The following is a 20341-nucleotide window of genomic DNA, read 5'->3' as shown; positions in this document are numbered from 1 at the left end:
AACGAGAAAAGGGTAGGTTTAGGCTTATTATGATCACGTGTAATGAGGGACCGTGAAAAGCTTTGCTTTGCATGCTATCCAGTAAAATATGGAAGTACAGAAAGTCATACAGTGTGGAAGCAGGCCCTTCGGCCCAACGTGCCCATGCCGACCAAAGTACCCAACTGCATTAGTCCCAACTGCCTGCGTTTGGCCCATATCTCTCGAAACTTAATTGTTAACTGTATGTTTGTGTTGTCATTTGTGAGCGGAGCACCAAGGCACATTCCTTGTATATGTACATACTTGGCCAATAAACTTATTCATTCATTCATTCATTCATTCATTCATTCATTCATTCATACCTTTGCTATCCATGCACCTGACCAAATGTCTTTTAAAGTTTGTTTTAATACTTGCCTCAATTACCTCTTCTGGCAGCTTGTTAAATATACCCACCACCCTCTGTGTGAAAAGGTTGCCACCTAGGTTCCTATTAAATCTTTCCTCGTCTTACCTTTGTCTCACCCCCATCTTTCTCCCCCTCCTTACTACAATCAGTTTGAAGAAGGGTCCCGACTCAAAATGTCGTCTGTTCATTCCCTCCAATGACGCTGCCTGACCCGCTGAGTCACTCCAGTACTTTGTGCTTTGCGCAGATTTCCAGCATCTGCAGTTCCTTGTGCTGCCATTCAAATGAATGTGACCATACTGGACAAAACCAGACTTGGCTGATAGAAAGCTGAGGGTTCAGATAGGGGAATACTTAGCAATTTATACACATTGCCTGATCGCATCATTGGCCCACTCAGTGTAGACAAGCGATTGCTCCTGGGATCGCGGTGGTGAACAAAGACGGACTCAGTGGGCCACCGCAAACAAGGACAGACCCAGCGGGCAGTCACGTCCAGTGGCAGGCCTGGCTCACTGCTGCAAGGAAGGACCCGGTGGGCCGCCCAGCGGCAGGCCTGGCTCACTGCTGCAAGGAAGGACCCGGTGGGCCGCCCAGCGGCAGGCCTGGCTCACTGCTGCAAGGAAGGACCCGGTGGGCCGCACAGCAGCAGGCCTGGCTCACTGCTGCAAGGAAGGACCCGGTGGGCCGCCCAGCGGCAGGCCTGGCTCACTGCTGCAAGGAAGGACCCGGTGGGCCGCCCAGCGGCAGGCCTGGCTCACTGCTGCAAGGAAGGACCCGGTGGGCCGCTGCCTGCAGGGGGGAAACTCAGAAGCCGCCTAGCTCGGCCCTGAAGATAGGAGAGTCGAGGAGGAGGGAGCCGTTGGTGAACCTGAATGCGAGGAGTGGGAGAGGGAGCAGGGTATTGCCTTCAGTGCTTTCAAGGTCTGCTGCCGGAGGCAGAGGCGGTCGGGCGAGGAGATGGACGTCGGATTGCTGGCCGAGCCGGTCGAAGGCGACGGAGGAGGCCTTGGGGCTTACCTGGATCCGGGGCGCTCCAGTTCTTCCCGCATGTGGACCGGAATTTGCACTTTGTACTCTTTCTTTGTGTAAATGGCGCCAAAATATGGCGACTTGTGTAAGCTATGCAAAACGAATTTTACTGTGCAGTGCGTACGTGATAAGAAAGAATCTTTGAGCTTTGGGAATATGGAACATGCTGACAATAGCTAGTGTTCTCAGCACACAGTGGGGCAGCTTTAAGTGCATTTTGAACAATAGAGATGAACTGTGTTCCAGACAAAAGGCTTTCCCATTCTGAGGAGTCTTTGGGAGGAGTGTGTGAAGCCAGTGAGGCTTTTTAGACACAGAATCCCCTTAAAATAAATCACGTCCTTTTGAAAATTGATGTCGCTTCGAGGAGAATCTTTGCTGTTGATCTATTTGTATATTCTGTCTGTTTTCAAGGCAGGCACGTTTTATGGTTACCAAACCGAAAATGTTGACATTTGTCACAGCTTAATGATACTGAGCTTGTTCCGCACGGTACACTTCTGCAAATTCACCTCAGAAGGAGTTAACAAAACAATGAATCCTTGTTGAACAGCTGCCCCATCTGAATTGAAAATGAGGTTTGATTTCACTTTGACCTACAGCGTAACGGAGGGAGGTACTGCAGGCTAGTCAAGCAATTTGAAAAGAGAGATCAGCAGGGTGGAAAAGAATTAATTAAGGAGATAGAAGGGGAAAAAAAAAAAGGCAAAAGGGCTAGGTTAATTCGACTCCATTGTTTGCCCAGCTTTCTACTTGTCTTGTCTGGCAGTACCCAATGTCCACTACAATGCAGAGTGTTTACCAGTCAATCCCTTTCTTTATTCACTGCAAGGGGGCAGACAAAGCTGTAGATTAAGATTGCCGTACACTTAATCAATATGTATCTTCTGTGGCAAAATGTTGTTCACTCGTAGGTCTGTCATAGCGATTAGTTTGATGGAAATGCCAATATTGCAATCAAGTAACTCTAGTTTAAAGTCCCTCATCTGAAAGATTACAAAACATTGGAAGCACGCTAAAGAACTCAACAGTTCTGATATAGCAGTATGAATGAACTAAGCCTAATCGTAAGACTGTGGACACTCACCATTATGAATAAGTCATTCAGATAGCAATCACTGCTACCTACTGTTAAATGCAGGGAGCTGTAGATCAAGTGGATCATTCTGACGATTTGCTGGAATATGTCACCGAGATTTAACATTGAGCTACAAGTGAAACGATGAAGTTGTTGAACCCATATGATGGATACCTGGAAAATATCAGGGTGTGTTCATTCATTTTAATTTGTAGATTAGTAACTGCTAAATGATCACAAAACGAAATACAGCGTGGAAACAGGCCCTTTGGCCCACTGAGTCCAGGCCGACCAATGATCACCCATTATCCTAGTTTTGCATCCTATATACTAGGGGCAATTTACAGAAGCCAATTGACCTACAAACCTGCACGTCTTTGTGGGAGGAGACCGGAGCACCTGGAGAAAACCTATGTGGGCACAGGAAGAACATACAAACTCCACACATACAGCACCCGTAGTCAGGATCGAACCCGGGCCTCAGGCGCTGTGAGGCAGCAACTCTACCGCTGCGCCACTGTGCCACCCTCAGGTGTTTAAGGTAAAGAGAAACCATGACATCCTGCAGCTGGATAGAGGAAAGTATTAAATAAAAGGCAATAGACTCTGCAATTGTGGGCTGCATCAGTGAGGGGAGGGAAACTGAATACAGAGGTGGAGTCAACGACTTTGTTTAGTGGTGTGGGCTGAATCACCTGCAGCTCAACACTGACAAGACTAAGGAGTTAGTGGTGAACTTTAGGAGGAGAGGAACAACCTTGTCCCCTGTCTCCATCAATGGTGCGGATGTGCAGTTTACCAGAGAGTAGAAATACCTGGGAGTGTACCTGGACAGTAAACTGGACTGGTCCAGGAATGCTGAGGCCCTGTACAAGGAAGGACAGAGCTGCCTGTACCTTTTGAGAAGGCTCTGCTCCTTCAACGACTGCAATAAGATGCTGCTGTAGCGACCATAGAGAATGGTCCGGGTCGTCGAACCCTCAGATTGGCCAGCAAGGTCACGTGTGAGCGCGACCGTAGGGATTGGTCCAGAGAGCGACATCGCTGATTGGCCAGCGTTGTCATGTGCGCTTTTGGCGCCCGAAATGTTCAGTTCGGCGAAGTCTTCGAAGAAGACAGTAAGTTTTTGATGGTTGTCCTTTACCTTGTTGTTTAACTTTGTATTCGAATATTGCGGCTGCAATAAACTTCTTCTACAACCAACAAGTTTTCGGACTCGCCATATTGGTGACCCCGACGTGATCTAGACGATCACCGACTATGCAGGAACACGACGCCCCGTTGTTGATTGCCGCGCCTGGCACACCGGAGTTAAGCGCGGTAAGCGTTCACCTTCCATTGTTTTGGACACATTCACCGCAATCTTGGTTTGTCCACACCGAAGCCCAATTTCATATAAAGAACATATCGGCCGACTCGACGAAGTATTACTACCTCGTCAGCGCTCTATCACCGGAGACGACCACGCGCGTGATGCGGTTCATCGTTAATCCGCCTGCGGAAAGCAAGTACGAGGCAATGAAGAAATTGTTACTGCGAACCTTCGGGTTTAATAGGCATGATTGCGCTGAAAGACTTCTGCACCTACCGGACCTCGGAGATCGACGGCCGTCCGTTCTCATGGCCGAGATGATGATGCTAGCCGGTGAGCATACGGATTGCCTTATGTTCGAACAGGCATTCCGAGAGAAGCTTCCTGAGGATGTCCGACTGCTGCTCACGGATTGTTCTTTTAAGGACCCCGAAGCATATGCAGCGAAAGCGGACGCGCTCATAGCGGCTAAAAACAAGGCAAGCGGTTCGATCAACAAGGTCTCGACATCAGTGACCACGCCACAGCGACATCAAGATGGCGCCGCGTCTCCCGCCAGTTCTCCGAAAGCCCGCCAAAAAGATCCGCACAATCGTGGCTGGTGCTATTATCACCTACGATGGGGTAGAGAATCCCGCAACTGCCGCTCACCTTGTACCTTCGCGGGAAATGCCTCGGCCGATCGTACATAGGGGCAGTTGCGATTGGCCAGAACCGACGCCTCTACGTCCACGATCGATTCACGGACACAGAATTTTTGGTAGACACGGGAGCCATCGTCAGTATAGTGCCGCCGACCGACCTCGAAACCAGAACGGGTAAGACAGGTCCCACCCTCATCGCGGTTAATGGCAGCCCCATTCGCACTTTCGGTATACGGAAGATGTCCCTTGTGTTAGGCCTCCGCACGTACGAATGGCCATTCATCATAGCAGACGTCAGACAAGCGATCCTAGGCGCAGATTTTCTCTGGGCTTTTTCACTGGTCCCTGATGTCCGCGGTAACGACCTCCGACCCTCCGCCAGCGAGGAGCCCGTCGCTCAGACAATTGCCTCCCCGCCCAGCCCTACTGTCCAGGCCGTCGTCGCGGCCCCTGACTCGTATGCTGAGATCCTGGCGGAGTTTCCAGAGCTGCTCATCCAACGTTTTGACACGCCTTCGGCCAAGCACGGCGTGGTCCACCACATCCGCACCGAGGGCCCTCCCGTTTTCGCTCGGGCCAGGAGACTACCGCCAGACAAACTGGTGGTGGCACGGGTGGAATTTAGGAAGATGGAGGAAATGGGCATTGTCCGTCAGTCCGACAGCCCGTGGGCCTCGCCGTTGCATATGGTCTCCAAGGCATCTGGGGGGTGGAGACCATGTGGCGATTATCGGCGTCTCAATGCTGTCACCACGGCTGATCGCTACCCCATACCGCACCTACAGGACTTTTCGTCTGGGCTGGAAGGAGCGGTGGTGTTCTCCAAAATCGATTTGGTGCGAGGATACCACCAGATTCCAGTGCGTCCGGAGGACATACAGAAAACTGCCACGATTACTCCGTTCGGGTTGTTTGAATGGTTGCGTATGCCTTTCGGTTTAAAGAACGCGGCACAGGCTTTCCAATGACTGATGGACCGTGTGGGTCGGGGTTTACCCTTTTTGTTTATTTATTTAGACGACATCCTGGTCGCCAGCCCCTCAGTGCAGGAACACCAGGTCCACTTGCGGACTGTGTTCCAGCGGCTCCAAGACCACGGGCTCATTATCCAACCCTCCAAGTGTCAATTTGGCCTCCCTTCTCTTGATTTTTTAGGGCACAGAATTACCTCTGCCGGCGCCTCCCCTTTGACCGAGAAGGTGGAGGCTATCCGGGCATTTCCCAGGCCCACCACAGTAAAAGGACTACAGGAGTTCGTAGGCATGGTTAACTTCTACCATAGGTTCGTTCCGGCAGCTGCGCGGGTCATGCGCCCGCTCTTCCAGTGCCTCGCGGGAAAACCGGTAGAGTTGATATGGTCCCCGGCCGCAGAGTCGGCTTTTACAGCAGCTAAGGCAGCATTAGCAGACGCCACCATGTTGGTCCACCCGAGCCCCTCCGCCCCCACGGCCCTGACGGTTGACGCCTCTGACGTGGCGGTGGGCGGGGCCTTGGAGCAGCAGGTCGGTGGCCGTTGGCAGCCTTTGGCGTTTTTCAGCCGGCAACTAAATTCGGCTGAGCTGAAGTATAGCCCATTTGACCGAGAACTTCTGGCCCTCTATTTAGCTGTTCGTCATTTCAGGTATTTCCTTGAGGGCCGCCCATTTGTGGCCTTTACGGACCACAAACCATTAACATTTGCATTTTTCAAATTGTCTGACCCATGGTCGGCCCGCCAGCAGCGGCACCTGACTGCTATCTCCGAATTTACCACCGATGTCCGTCATGTCGCGGGTAAGCTCAATGCCGTTGCTGACGCACTGTCTAGACCTGCTTTTTCCCCTATTTCGGCGGTGGACTGCGAGGTGGATCCCCAGGAGCTTGCGGAGGCGCAGCTTCTAGCGGATACCGCCTCGGCATACCAGTCCACCACTTCGGGATTGAAGTTGGCTCAGGTAGCCTGCGGGTCGGAAGGCACAAAAGTCTGGTGTGATGTTTCCCTTCCCCGTCCCAGGCCGGTAGTACCGCCCTCCCTTCAGCGCCGGGTTTTTGATGCCATTCATGGGCTGGCGCACCCGTCCATCCGCTCCACCTCTGATTTAGTAGCAGCTCGGTTTGTCTGGCATGGCCTACGGAAACAGGTAGCGGGTTGGGCGCGTTCCTGCGTTCCCTGTCAGACCGCTAAAGTCCAGCGCCATGTCCAGCCCCCCGTACAGGAGTTCGAGGTCCCAGCAGTTCGTTTTTTCCACATCCACGTGGATTTGGTCGGGCCCTTGCCTTCCTCCCGGGGCTACACCCACCTCCTCACGGTTGTGGATCGGTTCACCCGGTGGCCAGAGGCTTTTCCATTGTCTGATATTTCGTCAGCCTCCTGTGCCAGGACTTTGGCCCTCCATTGGGTAGCTCGTTTCGGGGTCCCGGCAGTTATTACCACTGACAGGGGGCCGCAGTTCACTTCGTCCCTCTGGGCCGCGCTCGCAGAACTGTACGGTTCCAAGTTACAACCCACTACTGCATACCACCCCCAGGCAAATGGACTTGTAGAAAGGTTCCACCATCAACTTAAGGCGTCCCTCAGTGCAAGGCTTGAAGGCCCGGACTGGGTAGACCAACTCCCCAGGGTTCTTCTGGGCATCCGGACTGCTCCTAAGCAAGATCTCGGTGCGTCGTCCGCGGAGCTAGTATATGGCTCGACACTTCGAGTACCCGGAGATTTGTTTCCGGACCCCTCAGACCAGCTGCCTCCAGTCCCATCAGTCTTAGCATCTCTCCAGGCACGGGTGGGTTCCCTGGCTCCAGTTCCGACTTCACGTCATGGGTGTCCCATGGTACATGAACCGCCTTCCCTGAAGGACTGTGAGTTTGTGTTTCTGCGAAAAGATTCCCATCGTGCCCCGTTGCAGAGGGTCTATCAAGGGCCGTTCCGGGTTTTGCGTAAGGGAACGGCTACCTTCACCTTAGACATGTGCGGCAGAAGTGAGCTCGTCTCGGTGTCCCGGCTCAAACCTGCACATTTGGATCCGGATCAACCAATCCTGGTCGGCCAAACCCCTAGGAGAGGCCGACCTCCGTCAGTTCCGCTCAGTCCAGGACCCCCCGTTCCGGCAGTTCCTCCAGGACCCCCCGTTCCGGCAGTTCCTCCAAGTCCGGAACCCCCGGCTCCTGTGGTTCAGGCTGCCCCTCTCCGTACTCGTTATGGTCGCGAAATCCGGATCCCTGCTAGGTTCCGTACCTCGGGTTCTGGGGGGGTCATGTAGCGACCATAGAGAATGGTCCGGGTCGTCGAACCCTCAGATTGGCCAGCAAGGTCACGTGTGAGCGCGACCGTAGGGATTGGTCCAGAGAGCGACATTGCTGATTGGCCAGCGTTGTCATGTGCGCTTTTGGCGCCCGAAATGTTCAGTTCGGCGAAGTCTTCGAAGAAGACAGTAAGTTTTTGATGGTTGTCCTTTACCTTGTTGTTTAACTTTGTATTCGAATATTGCGGCTGCAATAAACTTCTTCTACAACCAACAAGTTTTCGGACTCGCCATACTGCAGATGTTGTACCGATCGTGGTAGCCAGTGCCATCTTCTTCGCTGTAGTGTGCTGGGGTAGCAGGGCGAAGGCCGCGGACGCCAATAGGATTAACAAGCTCATCAGGAAGACTGGCTCCGTCCTGGAGGCGGAGTTGGATTCATGGGAGGTGGTCTTGGAGGGAAGGATGCTCCTCAAACTGCAGAGCATCTTGGACAATACAGCTCACCTCCTCCATGACACACTGGGCAACCTGAGGAGGACTTTCAGCAACAGACTGGTTCCACCAAGATGCAGCACAGAACGCCACAGGAGATCCTTCTTCCCTTTGGCTATCAAACTGTACAACTCCTCTCCCCTTCTGTCATGGGGTACTCTGAATTCTTCCCCCCTCCCCACCCCCCAATCTTTGCACATTCCCAATCCTTTCCACTCGTCAATTTAATTTCATGCTTTTTGTGTTTTATGACTGTTGGCAGACCAATTTCCCTCCTGGGAAAAATAAAGTTCCATCATCTCATATCGTATCGTATCACAGATAGCTTTACGCTCACTGTAATATCTTAGAGAGACACAAAGTATTGGAGTAACTCTGCGGGTCAGGCAGCATCACTGGAGAAAAAGGATAGGTGACGTTTCAGATCAGGACCATTCTTCAGACTGAAATATAGAGGTCCTTCTTCGGTATAAACTAGCATCTGCAGTTTCTTCCTGCACATTTTGTCACTTATCTATGTGTTTGTCAAGAGATTAGTGCTGCCCTCTCCAACCACAGATTTGCTAATACTAGTTCCTTCATTCACTAAGATATACAAGGATGCTGCCAGGACTAGAGGGTCTGAGCTGTCGGCAGAGGTTGAGTAGGCTGGGACTATACCTTGGAGTGCAGGAGGATGAGGGGTGATCTAACGAGGTGTATAAGATCATGAGAGGAATAGATCAGGTAGATGCACAGGTTCTCTTTCCCAGAGTAGGTGAATCGAGGACCAAAGGACATAAGTTTAACATGTCTGAGGAGTAACTTTTTCACACAAAGGGTGGTGGATGTATGGAACATGCTGCTGGAGGGGATTGTTGAGGTAGGCACTATAGATATGTTTAAGAAACATTTACACAGGTACTTGGTTAGGACTGGTTTGGAGGGATATGGACCAAATGCTGGCAGGTGGGACTCGTGTCGCTGGGACACGTTGGTCGGTGTGGGCAAGTTGGGCCGAAGGGCTGCTGCCTCACTACACTGGAGACCCGAGTTCGATCTTGAACTCAGATGCTGTCTGTGAAGAGTTTGCATGTTTTCCCTGTGTTCACATGGGTTTCCTCTGGGTGCTCTGGTTTTCCTCCCACATCACAAAGACTTGTAGGTTTGTATGTTAGTCAGTATATATATATATATATATATATATATATATATATTGATATATATACTGATATATATACTGATATATATATATATATATATATATATATATATATATATATATATATATATATATATATATATATAAAAACAAACAGACAAATAAATGGACCATAATAGTGCAAAATTAATGAAATTAAAGTCCCCAAGTCTATGTAGTTCTGAGCCTGTTTTTTAAATTTCATGGACAAAATCTCAGTACAGCCAAAGCCAAGCATTCAGATTTGATTTACTGAGTTACTGGCTTTGAATCATTTCCTCTCCTTGAACAAGGAAGGATGAGATATTTCAGAGGTGGAGGTCCCGGCAGAATTATATTTTCATCTTCCAACTCCTCAGGTTCTTTGTGTTTAAAGCTCTGATCTAATGCTCACAGTGAATTAATCTGGCACAGAAAGAGTATTTATATTCATATCTGTTGCAAATAGATTATGCGGAATTGAATAGCAAGGTGTTGAAATTAATCCACATAATTACTTTTTAAGAATCTGCAAAATACATCTGGAAATATTTGTTGTATGTGAAGGAATTGCATATTTCCCGTTTCCCATCTGGGTGGCACGGTGGTGCAGCGGTAGAGTTGCTGCCGGCTCACAGCGCCAGAGACCCGGGTTCGATCCTCACTACAGGTGCTGTCCGTATGGAATTTGTACATTCTCCCTGTGACCACGTAGGTTTACTCCGGATGCTCTGATTTCCTCCCACACCCCAAAGACGCACAGGTTTGTAAGTTAATTGGTTTCGGTAAAAATTGTAAATTGTCCCCAATGTATCGTGTGTGCTTGTGTAACGGGGGTTGATGGTTGGCGTGGACTCGATGGGTCGAAGGGCCCGTTTCCGCAATAAATCTTTAGAAAAGGCAGTACAGCAGACCTTTCACACAGATGGGACATAGGTGCAGCTGCCTCACAGCGCCAGAGACCTGAGTTTGAGCCTGACATCGGGTCCGTCTGTGTGGAGCTTGCACGTTCTCCCGTGACTGTGTGGGTTTCCTCTGGGTGCTCCGGTTTCCTCCCACACTCCAAAGATGTGCGGGTTCGCAGGTTAATTGGTCTCTGTAAAATTAACCCCAGTGTGTCGGGAATGGTTGAGAAAGTGAGATAACATAGAACTAGTGTGCAAGGGGTGATTGATGGCCTGCATGGACTCGATGTGTCGAAAGGCTTCTTTCAACACTGTATCTTTCAATCAACCAACCAACCACCTTGTGTCTGATATTCATCTCTGGCCTCTGTCACCGATGTTATGAGAAAGATATTGTGGACATTCATACAGAATCCATTCTGCCCATTTCATCAGCAGTTCAGAGAAGAAAATGTCAAACTATGTCAACATAAACAGTGATTACATTTAAATGGGCTGTGTGTGTCATCTAACTAACACTTGAAGGCAAGGCTAGGCACAGTTAAATGTTTTGACATTAGAGTTTGATGGTTTTCACAATTTTTTCCCCTGAAATTGATCATTACACCTGATAAATATGTAGTTTTACAAATTACAATTACTGCAAGATATATTTCGGAGATCTTTTTAAATGGCAAAAATAAAAACAAATGAAACAGAATTGGTGCACAGAACCTTAATCCTCCTAAGAGTTGCCAGTGTAATATCAACATCAAAATATCAAAACAACATCTCTAATAACCTGCACAATATAATTGTAGTTGTCTTTAATCCACTTTAAATTTGCAGGTATACTCCCCCCTTCACGTTGATCTGTTCACAGGTGCCGCAGCGGTAGAAGAAAGTGGAGCCCCCAGAGACAACCCATGAGGTCACGGGGAGAACATACAAACTCCATACAGACATCACCCACAGTCAGGATCAAACCCGGGTCTCTGTAAGGCAGTAACTCTACCGCTTTGTCACTGTGCCGCCCTAAGGTGTTTAAGGTGGATAAACTATTACATCCTGCAGGTGGATAGAGGACCGTATTAAACAAAAGGCAGAAGATAGCTTTGCGTTCACTGTAAGCACTGGTAACAAAACAATTTTAATATCTTAGACAGGTACAAAATGCTGGAGTAACTCAGCAGGTCAGGCAGCATCTCGAGAGAACATGGATAGGTCGGGATCCTTCTTCACACTGCTGAAGTTACTGCAGCACTTTGTTTAATTTAGTTCAGCTAAGAGGCCTTGCGGCCCACCGAGTCCGCACCGACCAGCGATCCCCGCACACCAACTCTGTCCTACACACACGAGGCACAATTTACATTTTGTTAAACTGAAGCCAATTGCAAACCTGTAATCTTTGGAGTGTGGGAGGAAAGTGGAGCAGCTAGAGAAAACCCACGCAGATCACGGAGAGAACGTGCAAACTCCGTACAGACAGCACCCATGGTCAGGATTGAACCTGGGTCTCTGGTGCTGTAAGGCAGCAACTGTACCGCTGAACCACTTGCTTTGTGTTCATCGTTGGTATAAACCAGGATTTGCAATTCTTTATTTCCAATGTTAATATCTTGCTTATGTAAGATATCACAGTTGTATTGAAGGCTGTAGTTTTCTTAATGAAATACAATTGGTCTTCCCGATACTTTATCCAACCACAAGTTTTCTCTCCTGTAGTATTCACGCCTTATAGCTGCCTGATTAAAAACCATCTGTTTTAACATGTGTAATTTATTTTGCCATTTAATTAAATGTTTTACATAGGCATCTTCTTGGAATTAACTTTTCAAATATGAGTTATTGCAGTTTTAATGTTGTCATAATGCCAACAGGGGAAAACTAACACTATTTTGTTGATGTTTATAATGAATTCATTCAAAAGGTTCCACTGGGACACATTAAGTCATAATAATTAATCTAAATTACTAATGGGGGTTTGTTCTGATTTTTGATGAGAAAAATCATTTACAAAGAAGATTCAAAATGAGAAAGAAATCACAGGAGGTGCTACTTTAATTGAATTTAGAACAGATAATCTCCCGCTAGTAATGTTTAGTGCAATGAGCTCAAAATAAACTGACAGTGGAAGGAAATTCCTTTCAACTGTACATTAATAAAGGGAAAAATACATTGCATTTAATTTATTAAAATAATTAACGATTCCTTGTATTTAACCATACTGTGTGATTATCTTCTAAGAATGCTTTTATTTATGATGGGTCTTTAGTGTCTGTGAATCTAATACAGAAGATACAGAGAGTCTATTTCAATACATTATTTAATGCTCACTTTACCTAGACACTTGGTTTGAATTTTAAAGGCATTCCACTATTTATAAACAAATGAACATTACTTTTTAATTGTTGCATCTCTGGCTTACCGTGATAAAGTGGACTCATCGCCAGTTATAAGTCCATGTTGTGTGAGTTGTGATTCCATACCCAAACACAAGGGTCCATTACCTGTGCAGCTGGTAGAGCTGCTGCCCCACAGTGCCACACACCCGGGTTCGATCCTGACCTTGGGTGCTGTCTGTGTGGAGTTTGCATGTTCCCCCTGTGACCGCGTGCTCCAGGTGCTCCGGTTTCCTCCCACATCCCAAAGGGTTTGTAGGTTAATTGCCCTCTGCAAATTGGCCCTGGTATGTAGGGAGTGGATAGGAAAGTGGGATAACATGGAACTAGTGTGAACAGGTAATCGATAGTCAGCATAGAGGGCCTGTTCCCATGCTGCATTGTGGATCGGGGGCACTCCAGTACATCCAGCATTGTGGAGTGCTCTTTGAAATTTGGACTTTTTCCTCATAAATGGTGCCAAAATACGGCGACTGTGCAGTTGTGGGTTGTGCAGAGGAATCACACTGTGCCGTGCATACGTAATAATAAAGAACCATTGAACCATAATAATAAAAAAGAGTCAAGTGGGAGCCTGTAAAACTAGTATTGGCATACTGCTAAATTGTGGGTAAAGTTGGGTCCAAACTCTTCCTAATCACACAACATTGCAATGTATAACTACTTTCAGCAGGGTTTATAGATAACAATCCTGAGGTGGAAATCCAATTTCCTTTCTCCAACACAAATTGTGGTTCATCTAATGCATCTTCAGATGAGATCAGCTTATCGAGGAGAGATCAAATATATTACCGAGCAACTACATTGACTCATGTTCTTCAACTGCATCTCAACGCATCCCAACAACGGATAATCTCATCGAACCATCAAAGGAGTAAGAACTAAATTATTGGAAGAATTGCAGGTGAAAAATGTAAAGTTATTGCTTTGATCTGAAGCTCCAGCTTCAAGAACTTAAATACATTTTCACATTATAGAATGGAATGAACCATTTATCAGAGCTTATATCTTCAGAAGGTTGATCTGAAGATTGGTTTGATAGACATCAAAACGATATATTGGTGGTGTCATTATTATGTACAATAATAAAGACATATGCTTTAAAATGTATATGTGTTTACATCATAATATCTGATATGAAATTGAACAAAAATTACATTTTAAAATACACCTGAGGATTACATTGTTTAATACAAAAATTGAAATTAAATATTTTTTGAGATCTTCACCCACAATAAAGAGTCTCAAGGGAAATATATTCTTACCGGTTTCGTCTTCTCAATGGATTCCTTGTCTTCTCTTGCCTTTTTTCTGAGATCATGTGAAACTTCTTCCATTTCCTGCCTCAGATAACAAGACAAAACATAACTAGAGCTGTTCAATAAATATTCATACCATAACCTGTTGGGCTTTTTGTCTGATTTGATTATTAACTGTTTTGCCTGTGGCACAAGACAATAGGAAGAAATAGTGGGAGAGTCTTGGACTAGAGGTCATGGCCTCAGAATTAAAGGACGTTCTTTTAGGAAGAAGAGGAGGAATTTCTTTAGTCAGAGGGTGGTGAACCTCTGGAATTCTTTGCCACAGAAGGCTGTGGAGGCCAAGTCAGTGACCTGCTGAGTTATTCCAACACTTTGTGTCTTATTTGGCAAATTAGCACCTCCAGTTCCTTGCATCTCGTGAAAAAGAAAGATTGGATAGGACTTTTTTTCCCTGGAGTATAGGCAGTTGATGGCTGACCTTATAGACATAAACATAGCACAAAAAGTAAGGAAATTTGTGTTTGGTAGATTATTTCTTTGTTGTAACAATGCTTCTTGGCAATAAATCTTATACCTTTGGAAAGCCTGTTTATTTCCCTTTTGAATGGTGCCACATTTGTAAGGAACATGCATTTGTGGGATGAGCAGCAGAGCTGAGTATGTGGGTTGCGCGCATGAAAAATCTGCCAAATCTTCTCTGCCAATGCCAAACAGCTTATTCTGCCATTGACTCTTGTTCGGTGTTGTTTGGTGGATTGGATGATTGAAGTCTGAAGAAACAAGACATATTGGCAATTTAACAATTTATTCATTTAATAAACAGGAGCCACAGTAGCGTGTGGAAGAACCATACACAGCCATAACAGCCTGGCACCTCCTCATGCTGGTCACCAGCCTAGTCACACACTGTTGTGGGATGGCATCCCATTCTTGTCAGCACCTGGGGGTACCAGAAGCTCAAAACAAGAGTCAATAGCAACAGCAGAATAAGCTGTTTGGCATTGGCAGAGAAGATTTGGCAAATCTTTCATGGGCGCAACCCATATACTCAGCTCTGCTGTTCATCCCACAAATGCATGTTCCTTACAAATGTGGCACCATTTAAAAGGGAAATAAACAGGCTTTCCAACGGTATAAGATTTATTGCCAAGAAGCATTGTTACAACAAAGAAATAATCTACCAAACACAAATTTCCTTACTTTTTGTGCTATGTTTTATATAAAATCATGAGGGACCTACATAACGCAGATGATCGCAGTCTTTTTCCCCCAAGCAAGTGGAGTTGAAAACTAGAGGACACAGATTTAAGGTGAGAGGGGAAAGATTTATAATGGACTTGAGGGTCAACTTTTTCCACACGGTGGGTTTATGGAACAAGCTGCCAGAGGCAGTTGTCAAAGAGGGTACAATTACAATGTCTAAAGACATTTGGACAGGTCCATGTATAGAGAAGATTTAGAGGGATATTTAGCCAAATACAGGCAAATGGGTCTAGCTTAGATAGACATTTCCGTCAGCATCGTTGAGTTAGGCCAGAATGTCTGTTTCCATGCTCTGTAATCTATGACGATGTACATATCAAATCAAGGCAACCAACCAAACTTTCAATAATATATATCCTACTTTTAGCATAACACGACTGTTTTTATAAACACTGCTTTCCTTTTTGGAAATTTTGATGAATAAAGATCACATTTCTTAAATATTTTAAAGGCGTTGAATCATAAGTGACAAAAATCTACACCTTCTCTAAATACATAAGCTGTCAATAACTTTACATGACCAAATCATGAGGGCAATAGATAGGGGAATCAAGAACCAGAGGGCATAGGTTTAAGGTGAGAGAGGAAAGATTTAATAGGGACCTGAGGGACAACTTTTTCACTCAGACAACGGTGGGTCTATGGAACGAGCTGAGAGAGGAGGTAGTTGAGGCTTGTACGATAACAGCATTTAAAAGACAATAGACAATAGGTACAGGAGTAGGCCATTCGGCCCTTCGAGCCAGCACCGCCATTCAATGTGATCATGGCTGATCATTCACAATCAGTGCCCCGTTCCTGCCTTCTCCCCATACCCCATTTGGACAGGTACATGGACAGGGAATGTTTCGAGGGATATGGGCCAAACATGGGCAAATAGGACTAGCTTAGATGGAGCATTTTGCTCGGCATGGACGTTGGGCCACAGAGCCTGTTTCTGTGCTGAATGACCCGATGACTCTCTGACTAACACGGAATGAAAGACAACAAAGGGAAAGCTTCAAACTCAATACAAAGCAAGGTTTGGGGCCCGGGATGATGTAATGTGATATTTTTTAAATAAAAGGTTCTCTTTATAAATCTGAAAGATCATTAGCTGCTACGGTTTGATTGGAAAGACAGTGGTAGATGAGAAAGATTTACATTTTTTAAATAGAGTTTAATTATTAAAGTGAAGATTCTGCAGAATAAAAAAAAACGAGAATACAGGAAGTGTGCTCTGAGTCATGCCGCATTGATGGGAAGAAAATCGGGGCCAATATTTTGGGCCAAGAACTCTTCATCATAACTGGAAAAGTGAGAAAACAAATGTGTTTTTAATTGGCAGAGGGAGAACAGGAGAAAGATCTGTGATAGGGTGAAATGTTGGCAAGGCAACAAATAGTTTAATTCAGTCTGAAGAAGGGTCTCGACCCGAAACGTCACCCATTCCTTCTCTCCCGAGATGCTGCCTGACCTGCTGAGTTACTCCAGCATTTTGTGAATAAATAGTTTAATTCAGTTTAAAGATACAGCATGGAAATAGGCCCTTCAGCCTATCAAGTCCATGCGAGCCATCGATCAGTTGTTCGCACTAGTTCTATGTTATCCCAGGTTTGCATCCATTTCTTGCACATCAGAAGCAATTTACAGAGGCCAATTAACCTACAAATCCAAATGCCTTTCAGATGTTGGAGGAACAAGAATGATCCCAGGAATGATTGGGTTAACATATGATGAGCATTTGACAGCACTGGGCCTCTTGGAGTTTAGAAGGATGAGGGGGGACCTAATTGAAACTTACCGAATAGTGAAAGACCTGGATAGTGTGCATGTGGAGAGGATGGTTCCACTAGTGGGAGAGTCTAGCACCAGAGGCCATAGCCTCAGAATAAAAGGTCGTACCTTTCGAAAGGAGATGAGGAGGAATTTGTTTTAGTCAGAGGGTGGCAAATATGTGGAATTCATTGCCACAGTGAAGGGCAAGTCAATGGATATTTTTAAGGTGAAGATTGACAGATTCTTGATTTGTAAGAGTGTCAGGGGTTATAGGGAGAAGAAGGAGAATGGGGTTGAGAGGGCAAGATAGATCAGCCATGTTTGATTGGTGGAGTAGACTTGATGTGCCGAATGGCCTAATTCTGCTCCTATAACTTATCAACTTATGAACGCATGAAACTGGAGCACCCAAACAGAACATAAAAACTCCATACAGATAACACCTGGAGTCAGGATCGAACCCGGGTCTTTGGCGTGGTCAGGCAGCAACTCTACCACTGCGCCACTGTACTTAGCTGGGTTCTCGTTTGCTAAACCCCATTCCCATCACCTTGTTTAACCTCGTACACCTTCTGACATTTTCATTGGAGCCCATTACAAACCACGTCTGCAATTGTTTGCCCTGGAAATGGTTAATCATCAGGAATAAAACCGCAGTGTTGGACTTATTAAAGTGTTTCATGTGGAGGGAGATGCACCACTCTTTCAAGTCTTGCACCAAAACACAGTGGTAATGCTCTTTTGATGATCTGCCACATAACCTAACAATGTTGTCACACTATTTTTGATGATGCATTCCAATATGAAACATCCAAGGAAAGAGATTTTGTGGCTTTATACCATATAATTAATTCTCATGAGGGAAAAGATTAAGGAGTATGTTTTTTATATTAAAGAAATGTGTGGTAGGTTGCACTTTTGAAATGTAAATTTCCATTTTGAAACTTGAGATGGGTAGTAATTAAATATTATCATCATCTATTGCATAGCATGGTTTCTCAGTTTCAGGATGTGTGCTACACCTAATGGTCTTGGTATGATTTTAAAGGATAAGATTTGTATCCTTGTTGAAGGCAATGGGGCATGACAAAGCCTGCTGGAGTTTGTCAAGTTTAATATTTGTCTACACTTGCAAAGAGAAGACTATCTTTGATCATCCCATTATCTTTTAGCTTGTATGCTGGGTCACCACTGGACCTCATTTTGTTGTGTATTAAACCGCATACCTTTTAAAAATAATTCCTAAGATCTAAGACAAGATTTGATACTAAGATAAATAGGCAACTTCTTGTGTAAGTAAGGGAGATATAAGATTATAGAACATAGAATAGTACAGCACAGGAATAGCTCCTTCACCCCACAATATCTGTGCTGCACATAATGCCAAGACCAACTCTTATCTGGAGACACAAGGAACTGCAGAGGCTGGTTTACAGGAAAAAAGACACAAAGTGCAGAGTAACTCAGCTGTTCAGGCAGCATTTCTAGAGAACATGGATAGTGACATTTCAGGTCGGGACCTGTCTTAGGACAACACTTATCTGCTTGCACATATTCCATATCCCTCCATTCCCGGCATACGCACAAGCCTCTCCAAAACACTCTTGAATGCAAGGTCTCTTAATTAAGGTGGAGGAAAGAATGATCATTATAAAGGCTAAACCAGGATAATAGTAAAAATCTGAAAACAGTGCAAGGGTACCTGGTAGTGAACACAAATATAATAAAATGTATCTGACAAATTAACAATGTAGAAACAAGGAACTGCAGACGCTAGTTTATATCAAATAAGGACATAATGTTGAGGAGTAACTCAGCAGGTCAGGCAGCATCTCTGGAGGAAACGGATGGGTGACGTTTCGGGTCGGGACCCTTCTTCTGGCATTTTGGGAAGGGTCCCGACCTGAAATGTCACGCATTCTTTTTCTCTAGAGATGCTGCCAGACCCGCTGAGTTGCTCCAGCACTTTGTGTCTATTCTGCCAAATTAAAGGTTTGATTAATTATGATTAAATCCCAGTTTATACACAGTGAATGACAAAACTGTGAATGACAAAACTGTGAAGGAATCCCACATTCTGTGGTTGCCTTTGTTCCACAGGCAGCTACATTCAATACACAATGCCACAAGATGCTCTCAGGGAATTCCAGCTCCCTCATGCCCATGGTGTTTCTGACTTTCCCCTATGTAATCAAATGATCTGATGAAAGCTTAAGGTGTCTATGAACTACTCTTGCTGTGAAAATACCCTAGAAATGTCACACTTTGTTGCAGGTGGTACAAGTGAGTGTTTAATGATGCATGTAGATATAATTACTGCTTAGCAAACTCTCAGCCCTAAAAAAAAATGTTGTGGTTTGTATTATTGGACAAATATTTCAAAACATTATTGTTGATATACGATATTACACAGATCACTGCAAGATTACACATAACACAACATTTACCTCATGCAATCTGGTTAATATGTATGATATAAAACTATGTTTTCACTTCTACGTTTTGAGGACGCAAGAAAGCTAATTGCTCAGCTAATATTTATGTGATGGGTGCCAGAGCCACCATTGAACTGAGGACTAAATTTAGTTGGGCTTTGAAAAGATGGAGCCTCTTGGAAAACTGTGGCCAGATCCACGAGCAAACCTGGCAAGCCTGCCGAGGTCCCACGTCATGGACACAGGACCAGCCCCGAAGGCGCGGCCCACTCGCCCAGAGAGGAAGGAGTTGGACGGAGGGCCGGTAAGCAAACTGGCTGCATGAGGAAGAGCACTGCCTCGACAGTGGAGTGGGCCACCGGCAGGAGGCTCTGCAACAGCCGGAGGCTCGGCTGGACCAGGCACTACCCGAAGAGGCCGAGCACGTGGACCAAAGGCTGCCTACAGCAGTGGTGGAGCAGCGGCGGAGGACCCATGGCTACTCTTGGCCAGGTCGACCTTGCAATGCCGCCAGGACAACGGGCCTTCATGGTCAGTTCAAGAACCCTGCACTTACAACAACTGAGACTTGAAAATGGCGCCAAAACTGGTGACTCTGTATACTTGTACTGAACTGTACACAAAATTGAATTTCACTGTACCTTGTTTCATGTGACAATAAAGTGCCATTGAATAGGCTATTGAGATTGCCGAATCATTCTGCAAGGTTATCACTGACAACTTTAATTTCACTGAATCTCACAATCTAGTTCCCTGTTGACTGCAAATACCCATTGAGGTAGTGTCAGAAGATCGAGGACTGACATCCGAATATGAACTACACCAAAGTTTAGGCTAAATTATTATCAGTGTCAGGTAACCTCTGGGTCCCATTCATGACCAGTTAACTCCTTTAAGATTTATGTCTCTTTTGATGAAACTCACACATTAACTTACACTGAACAGTTAATTTGCCTTTGCCCACATTCCTAGTTTTTTCTTCTCAGAGAATTCAAAACTTTACATATA

The 20341-nt window shown here is 45.7% G+C and overlaps 1 protein-coding gene across 10 annotated transcripts in view; it reads right to left on the bottom strand.

The window, feature by feature from the left end:
* Positions 1-20341, bottom strand: part of tnrc6c1 (trinucleotide repeat containing adaptor 6C1) — a 443993-nt gene that overhangs the window by 348696 nt on the left and 74956 nt on the right. For 9 of the 10 annotated variants that reach the window (XM_078401021.1, XM_078401026.1, XM_078401034.1 and 6 more), the window contains exon 3: positions 13881-13955. The exons of the other annotated variant lie outside the window; for it this stretch is intronic. In XM_078401021.1, the coding sequence (XP_078257147.1) occupies positions 13881-13952 (72 nt within the window). In that variant the 5' untranslated portion in view covers positions 13953-13955. The remainder of the gene's footprint in view (positions 1-13880; positions 13956-20341) is intronic. 10 annotated transcript variants of the gene reach the window in all.

The sequence above is a fragment of the Rhinoraja longicauda genome, chromosome 6 (genome assembly GCF_053455715.1).
Source record: "Rhinoraja longicauda isolate Sanriku21f chromosome 6, sRhiLon1.1, whole genome shotgun sequence".
In the NCBI taxonomy this organism is placed as follows: domain Eukaryota; kingdom Metazoa; phylum Chordata; class Chondrichthyes; order Rajiformes; family Arhynchobatidae; genus Rhinoraja; species Rhinoraja longicauda.
Note: the sequence above shows the minus strand (reverse complement) of the source record. Positions and strands in the feature narration are given on the sequence as shown.